Raw genomic sequence first — 27,825 nt, forward strand, 5'->3', positions numbered from 1 at the left:
GTCAATGGGCATCTGAATAATTTTGGCGCACCAATTTTGACGTGCGTCAATGAGCCGGATTTTTCGCCAGCGTATTGTCGCTGCAGTTTCGCAAATTAATTCACTTGTGACAAAACGCGTAAATCCATCACTACTGTTATGTAGTAATATAATTGAATTAAAAACTCAAATCATATGATGGCACTTTATTGCATTTATACTGACACAGCCAAGAAGTGCACAATATCTCTTTATGTGTAAAGATCAATGAGCACTGAAACACGTAAAAAACATGAGTACATAAATAAACCATGCATGTATAAGCTAAAGATAACCCATAGGACAGCTGGTGGGTCATAGTTTAATTCCTATCTATGAAAAAAATAATTTCCTCCTCGCGCTTGTCATATGACATGTGGGTTTCATCTAGTATTTTTTTTATATTTTTATTGAATACAAAAAGCTCTCATTCTTTAATGCTTTCTTATTTTTTTCAGGCAATTATTTATTACTGCTCCCCTGTTTAATGTCCTATTCCCCCTACCACTCTGAACCCTATCTTACCCTTTTGTCTATATAATTACCATCTCACTATATTTACCCTTGATCATGGTTTGACCATCTCCCCAAATAGCTTTTTCACCATTTCCAGCCTGTTATGTAGTAATGTAATTGAATCCAACACTCAAATCATATGATGGCACTTTATTGCATTTATATTGACACAGGAAGGTTTGTCATCAGTGATAGCAAAAGTAAAAAGACTGTAACTGAGCCAAGAAGTGCACAATATCTCTTTATGTGTAAAGATCAATGAGCACTGAAACACTTAAAAAACATGAGTACATAAATAAACCATGCATGTATAAGCTAAAGATAACCCATAGGACAGCTGGTGGATCACAGTTTGATTCCTATCATATTTTACTGTGATCTCTACTTAGGACAGTGACCGACAGGTAGATTTGTCGCCCGCGATTATTTATGAACAACTGTGGACGACAAATCTTCCGAAAATGCCTCTCCATTGGAAATAAGTGGAGTTGGTGGCAGTAAAACCAGCATATCACTAAGTTTCCCAAAGTTTCCTCCAGAGACAATTTTGGGCAACTTAGCTGTGATATGTTGGTTTTCAACAACACATTTTCCCATTGGCTACTGCTCTTAATGTAATCAAACCTACAGTCTGTGCCCCTTTATTAAACGTTATTAATCTTTATTAGCATTTTCTTCCAGTCTTTGTCCTTGCCTCAGTACTAGTTACATTTCTTCCTCTATAGTGTTAAACTTTTCTTCTTTCCTTTCTCTCTCCTTTTTCTTTTTATGTCCCTTTTCTGCTTTGCCGTTTTTAGCACTTAACAAATTCTTGCACTGGCATTTCACCACCCACATAAACTGGCGTTTAACTATTTTGGAAGACAGGGGACACTTGAAGGGCACAGAGCGTGTCTCTGTATCTGAGGGGAAACATTTCCGCCCATCAGAGCACAGCCCACAGAATTTGGGGCGCAGAGGATGCTTTGTGTGACATCCACGGTGATTCAGCCTGAGAGGTTCTGACCAGCGTAAGACACGATTGCAATTTTTTGTAATCTTCATAAGCTAAGAGAAGGAAAAGAAAGAGACATTAGAAAACAAAAAACAACCCCACCTGCTTCAGTCCCAGCTGATATTTTTTATTTGCTGAGATCAAATAGAACAATGATATCATGCAACTAGTGTTTCCCAAAGCTTGACCCAATGGAATAAAATATCTGTTTAAAGAAAGTTGTCTCTGCCAACTCAGCAAGGCCATTTAATAATAATAACACCATAGATAACTACATTCTGATCTTAAAGGAAAACTATACCCCTCAAACAATGTAGGTCTCTATAAAAATATATTGCATAAAACAGCTCATATGTAAAACCCTGGTTCATGTAAATAAACCACTTTCATAATAATATACTTTTTTAGTAGTATGTGCCATTGGGTAATCATAAATAGAAATTGTCCATGTTAAAAAATTAGGGCCGCCCCCTGGGATCATATGATTCACAGTGCACACAAACATACCAAACAAACCATACATGTTAGGTCACATGAGCCAAGTTAAAGTTAGAGTTGTAGTATTTCTGGTCAGGTGATCTCTGAGGCAGCTGACAGACCATCATGAAATTGTGGTTCAAGGTAAGAGATGTAAAAGGGCAATATTTACTTATGGGTTTACTTATTTGGGTTTGATAAGATTCTTTAATATGCCACTTAATTTGATGTAAACTATCTGTTGCTCAAGTATTCATTTGAGGGTTTAGTTTTCCTTTAAGCAGAACTCATAAGTGAGGCTTCCGGCCAATAACTTTGCCTAGGGAATACTACTAAACTAAGAACCATCCTACAATATCTCTGCTTTTACTTTGTCTCTCCCACTGTTTTCCCTCCCCATGCCAAGTTTTTCTCCATCTTTTTCCTTATATTTCCCGTTTCCCTCTTTCTTACTGTGTAGTTTGCTGTGGAGTAGTCCCCTTTGCAGGGTCTAATCATGCACAATCTCTTCTCTGCTCTGGAAGTGCAAGTTTCCTTGTCATACTTTATTCTCAATGACTGGCCAAATCCACAAGAACGGGAGCATGGTGTCCACTCTGTTGGATCCTTATTGCAAATTACTGGTTTGGTAATTGTCTCTCTATCCTTGCTTATATCTGTAAATAAATCAAAAAAGAGAAAAATATACCATTTAACATGCTCTTCAACTGGACCATAGTATATTTGTCTAGCACTGTAGACTATAGCACAATAGCTTTACTATTTAAAACAGTCATATTGATTGACTTTCCAAGTGATATAGTGCTACTCTAAAAGCAGCTCACTCCATTCATAGACATTGTCTACATGTACCAAGAATCTACCATACTAATAAAAGAATATCCAAGGCCACAGAAACAGAGTAACAAGACTAACAGAAAGCGGACATGGTCCTAGTTTAAAAAAAGGAAGTGAAATTTAAAGTTTAACTTCCCTAACATATACTGTATATGGATTTGGGGTAGAGTAGAAACTTAACTGCAAATACTGCAAGAAAAACACTACCAAATTCAGCTGTTTAAGTGCACCATTTGTTTTTGGAGAGGCATCAAGTCCTCCCGGTAACTTCCACCATGTTTCTCAAAAAGTGGACAGCAGCGCATACTCCATAAAAGTTTAAAATAATAGTCTTTATTGGCCTCTGGGCAAGAATGCATACACAATGCAAAATAATGCAGAAATGATGCAGAAAAAATTCTGGTCATTATGCAATTATACTGTGCAGAAACAACATGTAAACTGATAGAGAACATTACTGAAATGTACAAATGACTGAATCTTCTTTCATGAAGAGCACATGACATTTGCACATGAGATTTCTAAGCAATACTTCAGGGACCTAGTAGTTACTATAACGGTCAGTTCAGGGATTGTTTACTAGGTTTTTTTTTTCACTTTTCTCGTGCTATATAGAGATACAGGTATGGGACCGGTTATCCAGAATGCTTGGGACCTGGGGTTTTCCGTATAAAGGATCTTTCCATAATTTGGATCTTCATGCCTTAAGTCTACTAGAAAATCATGTAAACATTAAGTAAACCCAACAGGCCAATTTTGCTTCCAATATGGATTAATTATATCTTAGTACAAATTATTGTTTTATTATTACAGAGAAAAGGGAAATCACTTTGAAAAATGTGGATTATTTGGATAAAATGGAGTCTATGGGATACTGCCTTTCCATAATTCAGAGCTTTCTGGATAACTGGTTTCCGGATAACGGATTCCATACCTATAATTTATTTACTTAAAATGTTTTAACTCATCCCATAGCATATTACTGTTTGTTAAAAGATTCTGTATTCTGCAGTTAAAACTCACTGATAAAATCCATGTGAAATGCCATTGCTATAATGGCTCCAGACAACAATGAAATCAGAGCAGCATTCTTCACTCTGCTATATAAGCATTTTGGAACAAATTGCCATCATAGACTTTAAGATATGGCCATGGCACAAGTGATGTTTTTATTGCTACTATTTGTGGAAGCAATTAAAATTCTGCTGCTCAGCCTAGGTGATGTGTAACAGCTTTCCTTTCAAATGAACAAGTAGAGGTATCCAAAATGTATTTTATTCCACAACCCTTGAGGTTGCAGCATTACTTGAAGGAGTCTATGACAGATAAGTAAACCCTATAATCTATATCTACAGACAACTAGGCTGATGTTTAGGCTCACTCAACGCCTTCCAAGCTAGGTTTTTAAGCAAAATTACAAGCTGTTATATTTTATTTAACATATATTATGTATATATGAATGTATATTTTGTCATGTTGTTGATAATACCCTGTGGCACAAGACTGCTATTATCAACATGAGAGTATGAGCGGCAGATTAACTCTCTGTTAAAACTCTGTTATTATGCTGTAAGTAAAATGCACCCTGAAGAATAATTAGCAATCAGTAAAGCACTGGGAGCAGCAAATGAAATACTGATTTGTATAGGGGGAGCTTTTAGCAGAACACAAAGGGGGTTATGTTACCCCTTGTAGAATGTGCATGCACCTAAATTAGAAACTATTCAGAGATGTGGAAATCTAGAAGTGGTTCAAGATTTTACTGAATTCTAGTTTTTTATTTTCATGCTGTATTAACAAACACAAGGTTAACCGGATCAATAGACTATTTTCTTTCATAATCTTCTATGTCTTTATACAATATGAAGTCCCATACCTCTGCATACTCCTGGCTTGCCCTGCAAGTCTGGATATTCACAGCTGAGGTTCTGATTTGGATTGCATGGTCTTAGTCCATCACATATGTCACCATCTTCCTGGGCACACACCTCACATCCACAACCACAGGTATCTGAGATTTTTTCTACTTCTGCTGTGCATGTGTCACTCATTGGGCATTCACAATTATGGGGACATCCCTAGAGCAAAAAGGGAAAAAGTAGATCCTTGTTTAGCAGTTTAACATCAGTCATATAATGATAATGCTAGTGACAGTGAAATATATATTTATGTCTGAATTAAATACGTTTAGAAAAATAATGCAAAGGTTGTGTGGTTAACATTAATGAGAAGAGAGTACTGCTATCATACAAACACATCTGCAATACCATCCTGCATTACAAAGTCAAACAAAAATCTCATGGGAAAATATCCACCTCCATTTTCTACTGAAATATTACCTGCAACCTTATATAAATCCCACTATTTGAATCCTTATTCATTATTAATCTTAATGTCTTTCAATGTAAAAAAGTGGCAAGCTTTATATTTTCTAAAAAAATAAATAAACCACAATGTTCAGAATAAAATGACCATGGGAAAAAAGCAATGGATGTAAAAAAAACTAGCAAGCTAAATAACTCATATGTGCCTTTTACATGAAAGAACCAATCTCACCACTCAATTAATAATAAATTAGCCCTTGCATATTTGCAAATATTAACCATATTGTTAACAAAAATAAATTCTAAAAATGTACCTGTTTATCTCCGAAGACAAAAGCCACATTTAACAATACCAAACCTACAATAAAGTTAAACAGTGCCATATTCGCCTGAAAATGATCCGAGTGTTCTGCAGTATTGACATAAAGCTGCAAGGGAAGCTTGGGTCAGGGTTAATATGGGGGCATGGCATTTTAATATGGTGATTTAAAAATAAAGCATGTCTGGAGGTTGAGATAAAGTTCTAAGACAGAGGAAACGGATATTTGCAATGTGGATATAGGGGTTTTCCTGGAGGTAATGTATTCTGGTACATGGTTGCTCATATAGTTCTGAAAGAAAGTGTAATGCCAAACAATTTCAGAAAATATATTACACATTTTCAATGGGTTTTAAACTGAAAGCAATATTTGTCTATTCCTTTCTTTTCTCTGATTCTGACTCTTGAAACAATGTAACAGGTCGGCTCTCCTCTATCATTGAGCTAGCTTCTGCTTTATCCTTTAAAATCACCATTTTTAAGTAATGTACATTGGTGATTTGTTTAAAATATTTAACTCCCTTGTTACAATAAAACTAGAACAAAAGATAGTTTCATAAAATACATTGTTCATTTAGTAGGAGCTATTCATAGTTTTTGGATTTATCAGAAAACATTTCCTTTGGGTTTATTTATCTAAACCACCAGAAGATGCAAAATAAAAAAAGTGTTTTTTTCAATAGTATATAGGAAGTGTTTTCCACTGAGATAAAGACTTCTTTCTGCGTCACATATTGAAAGAAAGTGGATCATGAAAACTGACAAAACAGCCTCCTGAGAATATGACCCCTTCTTTGAAATTTCACTAGGAACCAGGAAAAACAGGACACCTGGCAAACCAGGTCAATGGCAGAACAGGTCAAAATCACTGACTGTTAAAGGCTGCTCATGCCAAATGCCAGGTGAAATGCCCAATATTATCAGTAAAAAGAACCCAACAAAGAAGTAGGAATTACTGGACTGTCACAGCTTCTACAGAAATTATCACAGAATAAACATGGACATGAGCAGGGCTTACAAAATAATAGAATATAGAGGGCCTTACAGCAGAAGTTCAGGGGCCTAGGATCTGCTGCTTTCCAGCACTGGGTCCTGAGTTTGATTATAGCATTATCTGCAAGGAGTTTGTATGTCTTCCTGTGGCTGTGTGGGTTTCCTCCAGGTACTCTGGTTTCCTCCCACGCTTCAAAAACATACAGGCAGGTTGATTGTCTCCTGATTAAATTGACCCAAATGTGTATGAATGTTACAGGAACCTTAGATTGTAAGCTGCTCTGGGGCAGGTATTGAGGTGAATGATGTATAATCTCTGTAAAGTGCTAAAGAATGATCTTCCAGTGTCCTTTTTTCAGAAATGTTACCAGTGTCCCATGCAAGGTCTTCCAGTGACCATTTTCCAGAAAATGTTCCTGTGCCCCATGCAACTTTATGAAGCTAGTAGGAGCTTATGGAGTTAAATGCGCCTTGGTATAGGAAAGAAGGATTTGGGTTCCTAAAACACTGGCCTGATTTTTCCTTGGGATACAACCAATATTACTGTGACTTATTGCACCAAAATGGAGGGGAGTTTACTAGTGATGCACTGGTCAGGAATAATGCAACCCGCACCCAACCCTAACCTGCAAAACCTAAACCCGCACCCAACCCTAACCCTAAAATGTTGCCAGTGTAGGACCAGTGCCAAAACTGTACCTGTTTTTTCTCACTCTGTACACTAGTTGTATGTGCACCTCTGGTTCCAAGACAGGAAATCTTTGGAGCAGTGGAGGAGTGTACTTACCCAATCTGACCCACACCCAAGCCTAATCCACAATGGTTGGCCAAAGTTGAACCCAAACCTACTCAACCGAGGGTTTCTGGTCAACCCGCACATCACTAGAGTTCACTGTGCCGGGAGAAAGAAGGCTAAGAAGCCATAGGAGTGTCTAAACTGTTAAGGATGTGTTACAAAAAAACTCTAACAGTAACTGCTCCCCTCTGTTTGAAGAGGTCCCCAGAAGGGGACAGGAGTCCAATTTGGCCACCCACATACTGGGCAAAATAGGCTGATCCAATTGTTGGCTTACTTGGCCCTATGGCTAATGATCTAATCATTCACTGGTGCCTACTGAGACCCACCAGTTGAGGACTGCATCAATGTGCCGATGAGCCCCCTATCCAATGGGATTTTCAAACCTGCCTGATTGATATAAGACTAATTTTCAGCCAGACCTGTCTGGGGGCCCATACACTGACATATAAGATTCCAACTCACTGATTTCAAGTAGTTCAGGAACCAACTAGGCTATATGCTCTATTGGATCTGATAATAACTAATAATAATGAATTTATCCCCAGAACTAGTGTGAAAGTAATTATGACATGGTCTTCTTGAGCAGATGCATCAGCTCATCAGAACATAGCCCCGCCTCTGCTCCAAGTAAGCTGGGATGCTGGGGGAAGCAAATGTACACAAGTACAGGCCCGGACTGAGAATTAAAATAGGCCCTGTCATTTCAGGTACACAGAGGCCCAATCAGCCCACACAGAGGCCCAAACAGACCCCACCAGCCCACTAAATACTGACTTTCTATGGCACCTTATAGCAGCCCCTCTGGCATTTGCCAGAACCCACAGATTGCCAGTCCGGGCCTGCACAAGTACTAGGAGGAGTTAGTGAAATCTTGGTTTATAGGAGAATAGTGACGTGTTACCTATCTTATTCCACGTGTTCTTATATGAGGGGCTGCCATATTTGTGCTGCAGTCCTTTGTTAAAAATTCTAAGGGACAGGTTGAGAAGGGACAGTCAGGTTGGACAAAACAGTCAGGTTTAGAAGCTTCAAGTAACAATTACTTACAAAAGCAGAACTATCACAAAAAATGATCAACATGATCTATAGGTAACTTTGAATGTACTTTAATATTTTAGTTTTTTTAGTCCCAGGATCACTTTAAGGGAGTAACTAAGACATTATATTTTAGACATTCTAACTAGGAAAGACTTTTTACAGGATTTAACCTAGAAGAAAAATGGAAAGTCTTTAAAATGCTGCTTCGCAAATACACATCAGTATATTCCCCTTGTAAGCAAGAAAGAAAACATCACAAAGCAAAACGTCAAGGATTGATAGAAGTGTTAGTGTTGAGGTTGGTAAGGTATTTAAGTTAGCTGGGTCAGCTGAAAATTTTATTAGGTACAAAGAAGCCAATAAAGCATGCAAAAAAAGCTATTAGGCTAAAGTAGAGTATGAAATGGCATTGGGAGTAAACTAAAATAGTTTTAAATTGTTTAAAAATAAAAAGGTTTGGGTCCCATTCTTAAGAAGAATATTACTGCTAGAAAAAGTAGTGAGACATGCAACTAATTACAGTGAAACTTCAATTTTATATCCCCTGATTTCAAGTGTCACTCATTTTACATGTTTTTTGTGGCCCACCATATATTATGCATAATACATTTCCCTGATTTTACATTTTCCCGGATTTTACACAATTTTTTTCTGGTCCCCAGAAAAACATAAAATGGGGGTTCTGCTGTAAATCATGACAGTCAGAGTTGTTTCCTCTGGAGTAAAGGCACTTGTGAGACAACATGATAACATGATTACTCTTTACAAATACATCAGAGGAGGGCATCTTTTATACAATAGGTCATGCCTATTAGAAAATATTATGATCAGTGTTGGACTGGCCCACCGGGATACCAGGAAAACTCCCGGTGGGCCCGTGTGTCAGTGGGCCCTCCTGCTTCTAAAAATTTGGCCTATTTCATGGTCATTGCCTATTTCTATGAGAATAAAGAGGCTAAATAGATGGAATAATAGGTTATAGTATGTAAAGAAAAGAGAATAGGAGAATAAAGGTTGAGTGAGTAGTGGAAGAAAATAATAATTAGAGTGGGCTCCTGGTCTAAAGGTTTTTGGGTGGGCCCCTGGTCTAAGGGTTTTTGGTGGGCCCCTGGTGTCCCAGTCCAACACTGATTGTGATGACAGATTCAATTAAAGGGGTTGTTCACCTTCAAAACACTTTTTTCAGTTCAGTTGTTTTCAAATTGTTCTCCATAAACAAAGACTTTTTTCAATTGTTTTTCATCTTTTATTGTATACTGCTTTACCTTAATGTTCCTGTCTCTGGGGTTTCAGTCTGGCAGCTCAGTGCTGGTCTCTGAATAATTGGTATATATATATATATATATATATATATATATATATATATATATATATATATATAAATAATAGACAAGAACCAGAGCCGGGCCAACCCGACCTGGTGCCCTAGGCAACCGGGTTGGCCATGGCGCCGGCTGAGTGCACGCTCGATAGAGCAAAAACACATTTACACAATGAATAGAAGCGGCAGTCGGTTAGAGACGGGACTGGACATGGGGTAGGCGACTGAGCAGATACCTGCCTGGTGTCCCCCCCCCCCAGCTTTGCGCCCTAGGCACGTGCCTATTCTGCCTGCCCCTGACAAGAACCATTAATATCCTGTAAATTATATCCTTATAAATAGTGCTTAGTGATGTCATTGGTAATAATGCTTAGTGATATCATTTCTGTCACATGGCTCACTTGACTAATGTATTTTAATAAGTAATGTATCCCCTGTTGTTAAAGAGATTTTGTCATGATTTTTATGGTATCGTTTTTATTACTAAATTATACTGTGGGGGTCGTTTAAAAAGTTTGTGCAGCACATATTTATTCGCAAATGGTTGTATTGCCCATGTTTTTACCTGAATGCTAAAATATTGCACTGCTGTGCCCGTCTTTCCATTTTTTGCAAATTCACATTGAGAATACATTTTCGCAAATGGCTCGCAAATGAGATGGGTGTTTGCGTGAGTGCACCCACTGTGCAAGGTTGTTGTGTGCGAAAATAGTGTTGACAGTAACATAAATTCGCAATTTGCGAAACTGTTTTGCAAATATTTTCTCTGCCACCAAAGTTGTGGCATAATTCAAATGCAGAGTGTCCACATAATATTCACAATTTGGGTTTTTTGCCATATTTAAAAAGCTCTTATAGACATTTGCAATGTGAAAAATAATTCACAATTCTGTTTGAGCACTCTTATTCATCTTTATAAATGTAATCATGTGCAGGGCAAATATGTTCGCTGTGCAAACCAATCTGCCCTGCGCAAAGTTTATAAATGAGCCCCTGTGTATGTTGCAAATAATTCATTCTACCTTTTTTTTTTCTTGAACCACATTTATGTTTTTTGTTGTAATATTGGTGTGTAGGCAGCCATCACAGGTCATTTTGCATGGCCATATGCTTTAAGAAAGAGCCAACACTTAACATTAAAACTGCTTTCAGATAAGCTGTTGTTTCTCCTACTCAATGTAACTGAAGTTGTTGTGACTTGGGTTAGCCAGATTTGGATTTTTACTATTGAGTGCTGTTCTTATATTTACCTCTAGGTGGGGCTTGGGAGCATTTTTAGCAATGCAGGTGTTAGTGCACAGGTATCTGTTTGCCTTCCCATTGTTCTGTTGATAGGCTGCTGGGGGGGGGGGAGAAAGTGAGAGGATGATATCATTCCATTTTGAAGTGCAGCAGTAAACAGTGACTGTAGTTTATCAGAGTACTAGTTACATAGCTGAGGGCACCCGGTAAACTGGCAGCATGTCTAGCCCCATGTCAGATTTCAATATTAAATATTAAAAAATCTGTTTGCTCTTTTGAAAAATGGATTTCAACGCAGGATTCTGCTGGAGGAAATATATTAACGGATGCCCGTAATTTGTCATACTGTCATTTGTAAAAAAAAAAATCCCTATAAATATGAGGATATTAAAAGTCCCCTCAGAGTTCCATGACCGTTATTAAGGCATTCGATAAATAAATGAACACAAGGTGGAAACTAGGGGTAAAAGAGGGGGGGCGCTGGCCAGCTACCTCGTCTGCCTACCCCTAGACCTGCCACTCAACTTGCATGCTCCTCTACCAGCACGTATGTGCAAAGAACGTCACTGTGCATGTGTGCTCGAGCTGGGTTGCCTAGGGCGCCTGGCCCGCCTCTGAATGAACGTGTATAATGTTTTGACTCGTTTATTAAACTGGGTTAGTTTCTTGCATGAAAAACAGATCATGTTTTCAGGTCATTTTTATACAGAAATATTGTAACTTCAAAAGGGCTTTCAGGCACCACTGTGTTTATGTTTTTCAGAAGTGCAGGTCTTTGCTGAAATCTTCCCAGCCCAACATGTCAACTGATGTCAGCATTTTACTTCACTCAATTCACTCAATGTATAAATCAATGAATGCAGTACCCCCTGCACAACACATTCTGTGCAGTAATGACAATGCAAAGTATAGTACTGGATGGTATGAATGAATGGTGCATGGTTAAAAAAATGAAATAAAATGAACTCCAGTTTTGTGAAGCTGAAATCCCTGGGCAGACAGAAATGGTCAGAGAGCCCTGGCCAATGTGAACACATAAGAAGAGGAGACAGGGGCTAATTTATACACTCTAACATAAAGGGAAATAGTAAAAACGTTAAAAATAAATGCAACGCAACTCCTATTGTCACCAATACACTGAACCAAATGTATACAAGGAACTGGTAGACCGCTACATATGAGACACAAAAAGTGTATGTATGTGACTTCCCAGATAGCCATGTGTGTAACACTATTTGTAACAAATGGGATCCAATTAGCTCATACACATGTTGGACTATCAAGATAAGACTCCCTCTCACCAGTGTTTACATTTAGATATGCATATATGTTCAGCAATCATATATACTATAACACTGTGCTGGATATATGTGTGTGTGTATATATATATATATATATATATATATATATATTATATATATATATATATATATATATAGTAGTGAGTCAACTTGCAGTGGAAGTACTACCATCTATAGAAATAGTAGCTGCCATCTTATACCAGGGAATGTTCCTGCTAATTTATTATTTTTGTGCATTTTACTTCTCAACTACATATCTACTAGGTTTCTATGGATTACTATACTGGTGCAAAGATGGACCTACTCTTTTAAAGTATCAGGCATATATTTTACTTAGGAGTAGCAATACCTCATATCAGCAATTAGCTCTAATCAGCTATCTGCACTATCAAACCAAATTCTGCTTCTTTATAGCGAGTTTTGTTTAGATGTTAAGTTCCATTGATCAGAACAACTATTTGGCCAGTGTGTTGATTCACACACAAGTACTATCAAACTCTGCGACTTTCTCTAAACCGAGCATATTATTAGTAAGAGTCAAATAAATAGCCCCTCCCTAATTAGGAAATACAGGCTTACTAACAATAATGAATGGATGAGTGTTTGTAGACCTGAATCAGGTGAGAGGTGTGTTATTTTGCTTTGTGTTGCATGGGGGTAAAGATCTCTGTATTCTGATCTTTAAAAAGCAGGAGTTTCTGATGCCTTTATTAATAGGTTTGAGGATTTGGTAAGGATATTAGAAAAAATAACCATCTAAAGAAGGATGAGTTTAGGAATTCTGGCTTCGAAATGGGCTGCTGACTATAAGGAGACAAATGTAACAGTTGGCTGTGTATTCCAAAGATGGCTGAGAGGGTTATGTCTAAATGGCAGGGCTTTAGATGGATTTATGCATACTGGTAGGAAGGATTCTCGCTTCACCCATTTACCACCAGATATAAATATATATATCAGCCTGAATCCTCCACATATGTGGATGTATTGCTATGCTCCTATTTAGCATATAGAGTTCAGATCTTGGTACTGAGTCAGATGACTGTTTATAAGGTGAGTAGTATGTAGTGGATGAGTGTTTATTGGGGCTTATTCATACATAATGGATGGCTGTGCATTAGTGGTGAGAAATAGGTTTAACATTCTGTGAGCCAAAACCAAAAAGCGTAACTCTTTGTATTCTTTCTTTGCATTAATATATTTATACTATCAACATTTTCATTGTTCATGGCCACGATTTACTGTGGTGAAGAAAATGGAATTTTGTGTGTCATATCCTACTCCACATCATCTTCAGCCAAATTCTGAGCATTTCCAATTCTATGGTTGGTAACTTAGTCAGTAGCATCTGGAAAACAGGTGGGTGTAAGGTCTGCTGCAAAACCTGTAGCAACTGCTGAGGCAGACCATAAATGGCAATTACATTTAAGTGATTTAAGGTGGCTGATGGCTGTGTATTAGTGGTGAGAGGTAGATGGCTGTGCAATAGCCATGAGAGGTAGGTGGCTGATGGCTGTGCATAAATGGTGAGAAGTAGGTGGCTGATGACTGCATTAGCGGTGAGAGGTATGTGGCTAATGGCTGTGCATTATTGGTGAGAGGTAGGTGGCTGATGGCTGTGCATTAGTGGTGAGAGGTAGATGGCTGTGTATTAATTGTGAGAGGTATGTGGCTGATGACCGCATTAGTGGTGAGAGGTAGATGGCTGTGCATTAGGAATGAGAGGTAGGTATGGAATTGTTGTGCATTAGGAGTGAGTGGTAGGTAGTGGATGACTGTGCACTGTGATGTTTGGATATTATAGGAAAAGAAGATGAATAATTGCCAAATGAGACACCTGAATAATGTGGGAAGGGGTGAGGTTTCAATCTGCACCAGTTAGACCAGTTAATCCTATTTAGCTTGAAGAGGCCCCACACCAAAAAGGTGGGGTCTCAGCTTTCCTCTACATTATGTGCTAAATGCTTTAACAGTGTAAGAGCCTGAGATAGAGGGGTTTGGTATGATATCCCAATATTTGGAGATTGGGAAGAGGTATGATTTCCTGACGTTTGGGGAAAGGGGACAGATAATGATCACAATGTCTTGGAATTAGGGAATGGGGAGAGGTACAACACCACAATATCCAGAGGCATATTTACTGTATAGGTACTCAATGACCCCTGTGTAGGGCAGCAGCTTTAGATGTGCAGCCTTTGAATGACTATATGATAACAATTTTGGGGGGGAAGCCTCTTCCACTGCCGCTGGATATTTTCCTATAAATCCGGTGGAAGAGATGGGGGTTACGATATGTGGTGGACAGAAGTGAGCCCAGAGGTCTGGTATCTGATTACACTACTGCTGATAACTGGGCATTGGGGAAATGGGAGAGGGACCTGGGAGAGGTAGTATTGGCCGAGGTCTGGATATTAGGTGGAAGGAGATGTATTATTTCCTGATGGTTGGCCTATGACAAAAGAGCCCTGAGGGACCTGACAAACGTCCGCATCCCTCGCTGGGTGCCATGAAGGGAAAGTGGAGGGTGCGGTTCCCGCATAGCAATTAATTGAGTTGTTAGTAGAGATACTGTTTCCCTGCATGTGGGTGAAGCAGCCACGGTTTCCTCTGTGCCAAGAGCTGTGGCTTTGTTTGGGCAGGCAGAGGAGCGATACGCCCGGTAGTTGAAGGTAACTGCCCATTCCTTGATTTAGAGCTAAGGATCCAACATGTCTTGTGTGAGCTGGTGTGTGTGTGTTAGCTATGATGTGTCTGTAGGAGGAGAGAAGGGAGGGATGGATAGAGGGAGGGATAAGGGGGAGGCAGCAGGGACGCTTTGGGCTGGTTGACCCCCAGTGCTCTGCGGTTTGGGGACAAGATCGTGTCACGTGGCTGCACCCTCTCCTCCCTGCGGTAAGTGCCTGTACCCTGCACTCCCTTCCCTCATCCGTCCCTGTATCGCCGGGCCCTGAGCTCTGCGCCTCGCCCTGCTCTCTCTCTCTCTCTCTCTCTCTCATATTCTTCTCCTCCTCCCTGCTAGCTGTCACATTCCTACTCTCGGTCAGTCTTCCCTCTATTCCTTTCCTGCTCAGCACTGTCACAGTTAAGTTTTCCCTGCATACCTTTCCTTTCTGCCCCCAGATGGCTGTAGCCTTCACTACCCCCCCCCCCCCCATCACTATTCCTTTCCCCTTGCAAACTGCAATATTCCCATCTCAATACTCTGTTTCTTCCCTGCTGGCTGTCTCCCTATTCACTTGTCAGCCTTCTCCCCCTTCCGTGCTGACGGTTCAGTTCCCCCTCTATCCTCACTGTAAACTGTCATATTCCCCGTCTCCCAGCTGTCACAATCCCCCTTTTCCTGCAGTCTCCACCCTATCTGCCACACACCCCTTTTCTTGGCTCTCCCCACCCTGCAGGGTGTCACATTCCCCCACTCCCTGGCGTGTAATCCCTCAGACTGCCTCATCCCCATTTTATCTGCATGTCTGGCCCTTCTCTCTGCTCTCTATTGGGAGCATTAGCCTGATGTTTCCATTCTAATGGCCCTTTATTCTCCCACCTCTGTCCTCAGTGTGTTTGAGGCCACTCTCTCCCTTTGCACATCTCCGTCTTTCTTTGCCAGAACATCTGTCTTCCTTTTCTATCTGTCTGGGTGTCTCTCCTTGTTCAGCTCTGGATCTGTCCAGTGAATCCCCCATCCCTTTTTTCTCTCTCTCTTCTTCCCCTTCCTTCCCTCCCTCTCTTACTTTCCATTAAATAATAAAAACAAAATGCCAGATGTGACCTTAATGCCCTTTGTGCCAGAGCACTACTTAACTCTTTACTAACTGCTGAACTTGGCAACTAGTTTAAACCATTTCTAATCCTTAAAAAACATTGCTTTTATTTTTAAGGGCTGTTTAAACCCTTTAATACAACGTAGAACTTAATTTATAAATACATATTTGCTATTCATTTTCAGCTCACAGTGTGTAGGCCTAATCTTTACATACTGCAAACCCTCTGCTTGATAACTCACCCCATAATTTGCATTTTTTTTTAGGTATAACTACTGTAAATTTTACCAAGCGGTAGCATTAGTTACCACTTGGTTAAACATTACAGAAAATAAACTGTTCAATCCAAAAGTTATCTGCACTGGAATGATCCACTGAGGGGAAAAATTTTCCGAGCTTTTCTCCTCCTGCAATTTGTTGGTTGGAAGAAAGCTCAGAGGGTACTAATACCCATTACAATTTACATTGTTCAGCTGCTCAAAGCTGTTAAACAAATTCTGACAAATTAAATCTAGCATCTTCTTTCATAGATTTGTCAGTGTGCTAAAAACTTTCCTTACTCTCAGGAAAATTTTGATAATTGGTCAAAATATTTAACAGCCTTTGGTGGACACTGATAGAACAACTGAAGTGAGGGGAAATCAGTGTCTTGTCTGTAAAATCATGTTACAAGTGACCCAAGAGAAAAAATGGGTTTCTGATGGTGGTTCAATTTAGGGTTACTTAATCATCCATTTCAGTTGATTCACAGTTACTGATACCTATCTCTGCATAGTGCAGGCATTTGGATACACATACTGCTAGATTTAGACCCCCTTCTTATAGGAAGACCACCGTTTGCTGAATATATATACTTATTAATCCATTCCAGCAAATCATCTACAAGGCATCCATCACTCATCAAGTTTAGACTATGCCAGTGGATCCAACAGTGCCCTCCATTCTAGAATGGGCCTTGGTTATTTTCATTTGCTTTGGTACACAGACTTCCAGTATTAACACTCATTTACTAACGAAAGTCCTAAAAGGGCAGTAACCCATAGCAACAAATCATGGCTTATTTCAGTTTATAAAATAGAAAATTAAAGTAAATATCTTATTGGCTACTATGGGTAACTACACTGGAGCAGTTAGGAATATTTGTTAGTAAAGAAGCCTTTTATTTTTCCTTCATAAACCTTAACACAGAGATTGTGAGGGCTGTTTTGCAATATAGGGAAGGTGGTAGGGGTGAGGCAGGATGTAGTAAGTTACACTTCATATTTGTGTTATCCAACCTACAGCCTCCAGATATATTGCTAAAGGCTGCAAATGTGTGCTGGGATTAGGGAGACATCAGTATGATACCTCTACGGGATTTATCATTGACAGAGCCTCATAAACCAAATTACAGTACTGCCAGGGGTGATCCTGGCCCCTCCGCCACCTGAGGCAGCAGCAGTTGCTGCTGCCCCCCCCCCCGGAAATCGCTCTTAAAGTACCAGGAGCCAGCATTTTTGCTGCCCCTGGTACCTAGTGGGGCGCTGCCGCCTGAGGCGACAGCCTCAACTTGCCTCATTGTCGAAGCACCCCTGAGTACTGCTCAGTATATAATAAGACTCCGAAAGGTCCATTGTACATTAAACCAGATAAGAGATTTTTTGATAATGATCTATAATAAATGCAGCCCCATGCCAGGTATCTTGGTTTGGCTCATGTCACAATGAAGAACAGCCCTGCCTACGTTTTTTTCTCGATCGGCTTCCTTCTTTGCGCAGGTGTGCACGTGCAGTAGTGCGAAAAGCCGAACTGTAACAAAGAAGCCCCAGGTCCCAAGCATTCTGGATAATAGGTCCCATACTTGTATTAGATATATATGTTTCAAATTGAGCTTATAAATGAACTACTACAACTTCTGGCAAGATGAACATTTCCTGTAATGTGGCCAAACATTCCCAGATATGATTGGTCAGTTTTGAACTATACTTCCTGCCTTGTAGTCATAGCCAGTGTATTCAGTGGCATGACTAGATATTACTGGGCCCCACAGCAAATTTTTTTTTTAAGGTCCCCAAAATGTCTAGAAGTTGACCTATTTTACAAATATTTATTGGAATTGAATATGAATTAGGGCCTCATGGGGGCCCTATACCTCGTAGGTCCCCCTGCAGCCTGCTTCCTCTGTAGTTACGCCCCTGAGTGCATTGCATGTAGGAATCCAGGATTCTATCTGGTATTTGGCCTTTCTAAGCAGAATTAGGATTTGACCGAATCCTCATGCCTGGTCAAACCGAATTCTTAAAATCACGCAACTTTTCGTCACAAAGCAAGAAAGTTTAAAAATCGTTTTGCCACATACGCAGTTCTCATTTTTCCCCCTCCTGACCTCAGTTTGCATATGCAAATTAAGATTCAGTTCCATATTTGGCCGAATCTTTCACAAAGGGTTCGGGGGTCCAGCCATATCCCAAAATAGTGGATTTGGTGCATCTGTAATTGCAAGCACTCGTATATTTAGCACAGTACTGTCCAATGTTTTCCATGCAGTGGCTAGCTATACACAATGCCTGCTGTGGTTTTTTAATGATATTGGGAACTACCTAATAAAGTAAATTAAATCAGATCATCGGTAATTCTTTCCTTTTTGCAAGTCTGAAAGACACAACATGCTTTAATATAAGAACAGATCCTTAAACCTTTTCTTGACTGCTATAGGGAAGGTCTTACATGGTTTTCCTACTCTCCTGTGGCTCCTGTTTCATGGGCATCTCCAGTGGCAGATAAATGGGATGTGAGACCCCTAGGTTACTGTTGGGTATGCAGGCATGCATAAACCTGGGTCAGGATTGGAGCACAGCAGTAAGGTCACTGGATCTGCACACATCTGGACACATGCACCTTGCCTTTTTCTCACAGCAGTGTAAATAAAAAGAAGTATTGAAAGAAATAGAAATAATAATTAGAAATAGATGTGCCCCTGATCACACTTGACCTCTAAGCTATAGCCTAGGGGAGCCTGCACATTAATCTGTCCCGGGTAACTCCCCTTTCAATATAACATTTAGAAAAAAAAAAGCAAGAAGGATTTTGTTTGCTGGTCTAAAAAACTGTTCTGTAGCAAAACAAATTTCTGTGATAACTGTGCTTTTCCATATTGCTTTATGACACATCCTAGGTTTTCAATCTGTAGGTATTTCCAGAACAATAAGTGTTGATTTGCATAGTATGTATCTGTTCTAACTATTGGTTTTTTTTTGTTTTTTTTTTTTCTTTCTTCACAGGAAGTAAATGCAGGAAGGAAACCGGTGTACAGGGAAAAGAGGAACTTAACCAAGTGGGAGACAAGGGAGGAGAGGGGAAACAATCTGAAAGGAGAGACATCTATAGGAAACTATAGATTTCTGCAAGCATATATCATAATAAGGAGATACATTGCAAAAGAATTACCGTTCTCACCCCTTTTCCTAAATTCATTGTCCTTGATACCTAGAAATGAGCGGGCGCTACACTCACGCTGTGGTGAGGGGTGTCCCCTCGTCCTTAGAAAAAGAAGCCAATGGTCAGGTAGACCTGGCACGGGCTCAACGTGAGAATGGAGTCTACTGTGGCATCCTGAGACAGAAACTTGGGCTGCAGGTGGTGGAGTTGCCCCCCAATGAGGAACTGCCCCGGGGCCAATTGATAGGGGACACAGCTGTAGTGATAGCAGATACAGCCCTCATCACCCGTCCATGGATACCTGCACGAAGGAAAGAGGTGATTCATGCTCTGTTTTTTTCTATTTATTTTTAATCTTACTGTATATGATTATGTGCTCGCTGTTCTTCATTCTGGTTTTATAATCTGCCATCTGTTATTTGAAAATTAAAGATTAAATCAAGCATCTGTTTACTCCCCCTCCCCCCCACTCCTCCTCTTTCACTGCTCCCTTCCCTGCTCTGTTTCCACTGTTTCTCACAGACTGAAGGCCTGCAAAAAATCTTTGAGGAGCTGAAATTCCGAGTCTGCGAACTCAGTGATGAAAATGCCACTCTGGATGCAAGTGATATACTTTTCACAGGTGGGTAAAATACTTCTGTTTGTAATGTTTGCTCTAGACTCTGGTTTTGTAAGGCTCAAGGCCTGATTTTTTAGGCTTTTTGTGTGACTGGTATACAGGTTTACCCGAGTGCAGTTTTCCACAGAGGAAAGTACTGAAATGTATCATCCTGAGTTTTGCCATCCTCTGCATTCCTTTAGTGGCCAGGTTCTCCCTTCTAGTCCAGAAAGATGCATCTAAACCTTTCCAGACAACTTTCTCATCCACACAACCATATCGCTCAATATTTTGTATAACATTTTAAAATGTAACTACTAGCCCTTATTTCCTGCATTACAGGTTCAGAGATTTTTGTAGGCTTGTCTAAATGGACCAATCTTAGAGGTGCTGAAATGGTGGCAAAGACCTACCAGGTACTCTTATTCATTTTATATTGCTCCTCATCCTTCTTCAAACTATCACATATATCCCTTTCCTGCTACTATGCTATTTCTCATTAACCTTCAAATGTAATAAAATGCACTAAGTTTGCCCAGGAACAGTAACCCATAGCAACCAATAAGATGTTTGCTTTTAAACAGACGACCTGTAAATGCTGCCTGCTGACTGGTTGCTATGGGTTACTGCTCCTGGACAAACTTCGTGCCTTTTATTACATAACCTTCTAAATCTGCTAATCTTAATATTCTTTAGGATTATGCTGTTTCAACTGTTCCTGTGTCTGGGGACATGCACCTTAAAAGCTTTTGCAGTATGGCAGGACCTGACACCCTGGTCATAGGAAGCAGTGATACAGCGAGAAAGGCACTGAAGGTGAGTTTTCTCTCAGATTAGTAATTCCGTTCCTTCAGGGACCCATTTTATAAGCATCCTTAACACAAGGGCTAATTTACTTTAAATTGTAAGTAATCATTTCCAGTATGATCTGTGTTGCTGTTTATATAACGGTGAAAAACCTGTTGTTGCCCCATGCTGCAGTTTTGTGCAATCAGAATTAATTGTAGTGAGAGAAATAAATTAAAATGAATCATCCAAGGATGCTCCATATACTTGGCCTGTTGACACATGTTCTGAATACATTAAAGCTAATCCAGATTTGTACAATGTGTGCATAATGTCCTTCCTACATAGTTTTGCAAGCACAAATCCTCTAGTAGTTTATTTGTCATTATAAACATAATATTCAAAATCTTGTTTTTTTCCCATTAGGCTGGGGTTTTCAAACAGACTACCATCATCAAAATAACTTGTATATCTGTAATGAGCATATAGTAGTTGGCTGTTGTTGATCTTTGTGTTTCCCAATATATTTTCTTTTTGTTATCAATTACAGTTAGCCATCTTAAGTATTTATGCTGCTCCTCAACAGGTGCTTTTGGGTTGAGAAGGTGTCGGTGTGAATGTCATAATGTTGTTTGCTTATTCCACTCATACAAGTCTAAAATTGGAAGGGGTTTCTGCACCTCCCATGGGTGTGTCAGCTTGCATTTGAGGTTTATGTGGCCAGAAACCTATAGTGTACAGTTGTTTATTGGTTCATATGGAGTTGGAGACGTGGAGCCCCCTTAAAACATTAAAATTAGGTCATAGTATTTGTGTGGATTAAAAGATGATGACTTTGGGGTTTACTTTTAAAAGGACACCAAAAGCCTTCCCTAATATAAATAGACACAGCAGTTTGCCATTCATTGCATTGTGGAACCCTGGGCTTATGTTCCATTAAAGAGTTGAAGGCGAAAGTTTGTGACCTCCCTGCACATCCAATCTGCCCCCATATGCTGGCAAGAGTCTAATTTCTGTTTTAGGTTACTCATAATTCGTGCTGGGACCATATATTAATCTCTCCAGTGCAGAATTTTTATGTTTTAAATGTGAATTTCTTACAAGGGTATGTAACAGCCCAGACATAATTTCTTCTATTGAGTAATTCCTCGTCTAACAATTCTTTGTGAAATATCTTTCACAGACTATGGAACAACTGACCGATCATCACTATGAGACTCTGACTGTTCCTGATGATCCAGCAGCTAACTGCATCTATGCTCGTGTGGGGCCCAAATCAAATGTCCTAATTCACCGCAGTGCGGACGAGTACCCCAACAGTGCTCAGGTGCCTATTTATGTAGCATGGTTATATATTATACAGGGAAATATTATATGGAGCATTCTGTTGTACAGTTCAAGCCTCTCCATTAGTGATCACCTGGATCATTATATATGGTATGCTTATAAGAGCTTGCAGTCTAAAATGGAACATACAGTAGAACCCCCATTTTACATTTTTCAGGGGACCAGAAAAAAATGGTATAAAATCAGGTTAATGTGTTATGCATAATATATAGGTGGGACCACAAAACAACAATGTAAAATGAGGGAAAACTTAAAATCAGGGGATGTTAAAAGGGGGTTCTACTGTATATCATTGGCATAGTCTGCAGAAAGCCATTGTTAAAACACAGGTCCAGTGTCGGACTGGCCCACCGGGATACCAGGAAACGTCCCGGTGGGCCAAGGTGTCAGTGGGCCCTCATGCTGCTAGACATTTGGCATATTTCATGGCTATTCACAAATTCTATGAGAACAAAGAGGCTAAATAGATGGAATAATAGATTATAGTATGTAAAGAAAAGAGTAGGAGAATAGAGGTTGAGGGAGGAGAGGAAGAACAATACTACTAAGAGTGGCCCCCTGGTCTAAAATTAATTGGTGGGCCCCAAGTCAAAGGTTTTTGGGTGGGCCCCTGGTGTCCCAGTCCGACACTGCACAGGTCACACCCACACGCCCAATCAGCGTTATTTTCAAAAGGGTCACTAGCCAATATATCTTATTTATGTACTCCTATCGAATGGGATTGAGTCTCTAAATGAGGAATCTATACACCTGTTCTTTTTTTCACTACAGAATGAACTTGTACATTCTGTATGAATGTCGTCAGAAAACCACTATTACATTTTTATCGCTAAGAATTTAACTTGTCCTTTCTCAGGTGTTCCAGAAACTGACAGATTACACTCTTGTCCCAGCTACTTGCACAGAATTGTCCAAGATTGGAGGCTGCCTGACTTCTTGCTCTATATTAATAAATCGCAAGCTAGAAATCTGATTTATGAGCCATATTCTGCCAATCACTTTACCGACTGGAGCCCTGTGTATAGAGGCTGTCTTGCTTCTCGTGTGGGTGTATATGTACACTTTCTACATATCTCTCTGTGCAAACTTACAACTGTGGTTTACATACAATATATGCACTTCTGTAGAATAACTGTATACACCTGCACAAAAGAACGAGGCTGCCTAAAGATTTCATTATTTTTCTGTATCATTTTCCTGGTGAATTTTCTCCTTTTTTGAATTTGAGAAAACACAAATAAAAACTGACAGGATTTTTGTATTCTTGCAAGTTTTGACCTGTGAATTATTTGAAGATGAATGCTAAGATAAATCATATTGTTACCCAATAACCGAATTCCATTACAGTTGACTCATGAATTGCAGGCTGTAAGTCTATTATACTTTTTGTTAGTCGATTGGCTTTTGGGTGTGAGTGGGATGGTTCTGCTAAAAGGTGGGCTTAAAGGGGTAGTTCACCTTAAAATTAACTTAGTATGATATAGACAGTGATATTTTGAGACAATATGTAATTTGTAAAAAAAAAAAAAAAAAAAACTGAATAGTTGAAAAGTTGCTCTCAAGTTAAATTAAAGTTGAATTATCCCTTTAAAGAAATACAGGTTTTTTTTCCAGACTTTCCAGTTAACAGCATTATGACATGTAATCCTCTTTTCAATGATGCGTTAATATGTTATAGCCACTAGAGGGAGACCTCGTAAGATTTTACATTTAGTGCAATATTTTGCTAATTGATCCTTATTTCTTACTATATTAATAAGCATTTCTTCATATTTTATATTCGGCATTATTCAGTTGATGCATACCTTTATACAACACTTCAATGGAAAAATGTTCAAATGTTTCATTCACAACACTTTCTGGTGCTAAATTAATCTGTTTTCCACACTATGTAATTGTAGCATTCTCTGCGCCCACTTCCACCTTCCATCTTACTCTACCTCTCTTCCCAACCATTAGTAAAGAAAATAATCTCAGAATAAGTCAGGCAGAAATAGCCTTAAAACGTATTAATGCTGTAACAATATACAGCAGACCCAGTGCCTACTTAGGTTCCAGAAGTATGGGGGGGGACGACAATGAGGGTTCTGTGCATAAAAAAAAATATCAAAGTTTTGTGAAATAGAAGTTCCCAAACTGACTTGTTGCAGGGCTCTGTAGGTATTGGCCATGCTTTGACTCTACCATCTAAATAATACAAATCACATGTCTCAATGCAGTAATAGAGCAAACTCCCTAATAACAGTGGGAGGGGGTTCATATGTACCACTGTGAGCCTTCATTGTAAGATTAGATCAACGACAAAATAAAAGTGGGCAGACCAGGAAGTGTGTTTATTAAGCAGTAATTAATTTCTAAAGACCATGTGTCCCACATAGGCCAATACATCTGTAGACTTGACATATGGACATAACATAGTGGGCGGGGAGCACAGGTTCATTTATAGCGAGTCGGCCTGCTCAAAGGAGGTAACCGAAGTTAATATAAACTGTACTGAGAGCTAGTCAGAAGCCTAACTTATCCCATCACACCATTATCCAGTAGCTCTCCCACTTTATTTGCATTAACTCTTCATGTCTTCCATTCACCTTATTGGAGATGTTCCACCAGATAAAAATAGGGTATCTTAAATATCAGTAAATATAATTGAGATTCATATATAATCATTGGCTGTATCACAGATTTATCAAGGTTTCCTACTTGTAAATGACTAACAATATGGTTATAACAGCTTCTTACATCAGGGATGTGCAACCTGCAGCCCTACAGATGTTGAGCTACAACTTCCAGCATCCCACTTGATTACTGATAAGGGATACTGTCGGATACCTGACCTAGAGAGAGAGAGAGGTCCACCAAGTCAAAGTGATATTCAAATTAGTTTAATTTGGTGGAACATTCCTATCAATAACATTTCATTTTATTTTCTGTTAACCCCTGTCCATATACAGAGCAACTTTTTCTTACTGGGGAATTGGGGGTGATTGTTTTATATTCCTTTAAATTTACAAATAAACTACTACTACTTAAAACTTGGACAATGGTTTGGGTTTTTTTGTGTAACAATTGGTCACGTGTTTGCTTCACAAACACTACTATAGTTCATTAAAACAAGCTGCTGTGTAGCAATGGTGGAAAGTGACAGGTTATATTGTTATGGATTCTGGCACTTTACGTTCCTCCACTTTCCACAGTGGGTGGTGCACAGATTTTCTGGAAAGCACAGGAACATCAAGCATTCAAGTCTGTTTGGTTTTTTAGGGCTTTCTAAGATTTTCTAAATTCTGAACTTATATTACATTAATTCCTTTATCTGTTACAAGCATAACTATCAATCTAAGAATAGATTCCCTTCTTGGAAAATGAATAAGCAATTATGTTTCTAAAATATAAACACACCCTTTACTCATTGTTCTACATAATCTCAGGGAACTATTACTGCTATTTAAAGGGCTAGTTCACCTTCATGAAACATATTTTAAACAGTACACCACAAAAACATACTTTTTCCCAATGCTTTTAAAAAAAATCTGTTATTTATTTAAGTTTACCCCCTATCATATTTCTCAGTAGCAGTTGAGTGAGTCAGTTTGTCACTTTAATTAGGGGCATGCTCGATAGACGCTAAAGCCAAATGCTTGCAGCACATATTTGCAAGCAGGTAACAGGTGGTTAAACGCGGGCGCGGGTTGGATTCTGAAAAACATGTAGCACTAACATTCTTAAAATAAAATAAATATTTCTCTGTTGCAAGGTGGGTGGCAATGGGTTCATTGTGGGTCAATCTGTTCAGGTCATATTGGGCAGTAGCTCTGAACTGGTAAAAAAAAATTTTTTTTTCTACCTGGAATAAACTCATAACTCGAATGTTTGCTTATTTATGAAAACCCGAATGTAAAAAAATCAAATGAATGCAATACTCAAATTGATAGAGTTACTGTCAAAGCCTTGAATAGCTCGAATTGAGAGTTTTCAAGCATAAGAAATAAATCTGAAAATCACGAAGGCTAAAAACATCTTCAAATGGTTCAAGGGACCTCTGCCATTGACTTCTTCATGACCTCTACAGGTTTTAACTGAAGTGTTTTCAGATTCTGGCTTTTTGTAGCTTCGGGGCATAATAAATCTTGAAAAATTCAAAAAAAATGTTAACACAAAAATGTTTAATTTTTACTGAAACTCAAATTTTTTGGGAAAATACAACTTGACCTTTGATAAATCGCCCCCTTAATCTCTGTATATTTATATTTATTTCTATGCTTGTTACTTATTTAGTATTTATTATTATTCTCGTCCTCCCTGTGTGTACTTCTCTACTCTGTAAAATTGTACAGTGCTGCGTATTCATGTAGCGCTGTATATATAGTGAATAAAGTACCCCCTCTTGTAAAATATAAGGATATTATAAGTTACCGAGGAGTTTCATGACCATATAAAAATACAGGTCATGGAACTCCGAGGTAAATTCTAATATGCTCATATTTTACAATTGGGGGTACTTTATTTATTATAATACACAAATTTCAGTGAGTCATGTGACAGAAATGACATCAGAACTCACTGTTTATAACTGATGTCATCAGAACTCACCATTTATAAGGATATAATTTACAAGATATTCATGGCTTTTGTGTATTATATAGTGAATAAAGTACCCCCTACTGTAAAGTCTAAGGATATTATAAATTACAGAGGAGTTGCATGACCATATAAAAACACGAGTCCGAAGGCCGAGTGTTTTTATACAGGTCATGGAACTCCGAGGTAACTATCCTCATATTTTACAGCAGGGGTACTTTATTTATTATAATACACAAGTTTTAGTGAGTCGTGACAGAAATGACATCAGAACTCACCGTTTATAAGGATATAATTTACAAGATATTCATGGCTTTTGTGTATTATATAGTGGATAATGTACCCCCTACTGTAATTTATAAAGATATTATGTTACCGGAGGAGTTATGTGACCATATAAAAGCACGAGGCCGCAGGCCGAGTGCTTTATACAGGTCACATAACTCCGAGGTGACTTAATATCTTTATAAATTTTCAGTGGGGGGTACATTATTCATTATAATCTACAATTTCTGGGTTCAGTTTTGTACTTTCTGACGAGTTCTTTGCTTTTTAAATTATGCCATACTTTAGTATATTTAGCTGGGTACCTTTATTTCTTCCTTGCTATGGTCATGTCACATGTGTGTTGCAGCTGGGATGTAGTTCTTTCCTTTTTTTCTTCACAGGATTCCTCTCCATTTTTGCGCCCCCCCCCCCTCTGCATTACCAAAGTCTCCTCCCCTTTGTATACACTACCTGGAGTCTCTCTCACCCTCCCTTTACATTATCTAAGTCTCGCTCCGCCTACCATCCACTCTGAAGGCTAGCTCCCGCACTGTGTGACATTTTCTTTCACTGCATCACAGACGGGTGAAGGCAAGGGAAGGAGGCGGAGCGAGTCTTCAGAGAGTGGACGGGAGGTGGAGCGAGACTTTGGAAGGGTGAGGGAGGGGGAGCGAGACTTCAGATAGTTGATGCGAGGGGAGTGAAAATGGAGAAGAGAACGTTAGTGAGCAGCTGCAGATTTTTTACTGGAGTGAGATCTGCTATGAAGGAAAGAGAAGCCGAAGGGAGGGGGTGGAGCGCGTTGTGGGAGGTAAGCAAATGCAGAGCCGAAAGCTATAGTGGTGGGAAGGTCGGGTAGAGGCGATGGCAGCAGCTGCGAGTGCTGTCCCTTTAAGTT

At 39.2% G+C, this 27,825-nt stretch overlaps 2 protein-coding genes across 7 annotated transcripts; one reads left to right on the forward strand and one right to left on the reverse strand.

Annotated features, from left to right (window-relative positions):
• Positions 1-669: 669 nt before the first annotated feature.
• ctgfl.L (connective tissue growth factor-like L homeolog) lies at positions 670-27,624 on the reverse strand. 2 transcript variants are annotated; one of them, XM_041572897.1, is made up of 4 exons: positions 27,251-27,624; positions 4,719-4,920; positions 2,459-2,661; positions 670-1,581 (listed from the first exon to the last, which is right to left on the reverse strand). In XM_041572897.1, exons 2-4 carry the CDS (start codon positions 4,891-4,893, stop codon positions 1,240-1,242), a joined length of 720 nt encoding a protein of 239 aa, XP_041428831.1. In that variant the 5' UTR covers positions 4,894-4,920; positions 27,251-27,624; the 3' UTR covers positions 670-1,239. The 2 variants fall into 2 exon arrangements, with proteins under 2 accessions (XP_041428831.1, XP_018085653.1); XM_018230164.2 differs by lacking the exon at positions 27,251-27,624 and adding an exon at positions 5,481-5,624.
• On the forward strand, positions 12,697-25,118 carry ddah2.L (dimethylarginine dimethylaminohydrolase 2 L homeolog). Of its 5 annotated transcripts, none has more exons than XM_018229071.2 (7): positions 12,697-12,799; positions 19,195-19,669; positions 19,874-19,973; positions 20,292-20,365; positions 20,646-20,765; positions 21,919-22,062; positions 22,939-25,118. In XM_018229071.2, exons 2-7 carry the CDS (start codon positions 19,406-19,408, stop codon positions 23,053-23,055), a joined length of 819 nt encoding a protein of 272 aa, XP_018084560.1. In that variant the 5' UTR covers positions 12,697-12,799; positions 19,195-19,405; the 3' UTR covers positions 23,056-25,118.
• Positions 27,625-27,825: the final 201 nt, after the last annotated feature.

Source organism: Xenopus laevis, chromosome 8L (genome assembly GCF_017654675.1).
Source record: "Xenopus laevis strain J_2021 chromosome 8L, Xenopus_laevis_v10.1, whole genome shotgun sequence".
NCBI classification, from domain to species: domain Eukaryota; kingdom Metazoa; phylum Chordata; class Amphibia; order Anura; family Pipidae; genus Xenopus; species Xenopus laevis.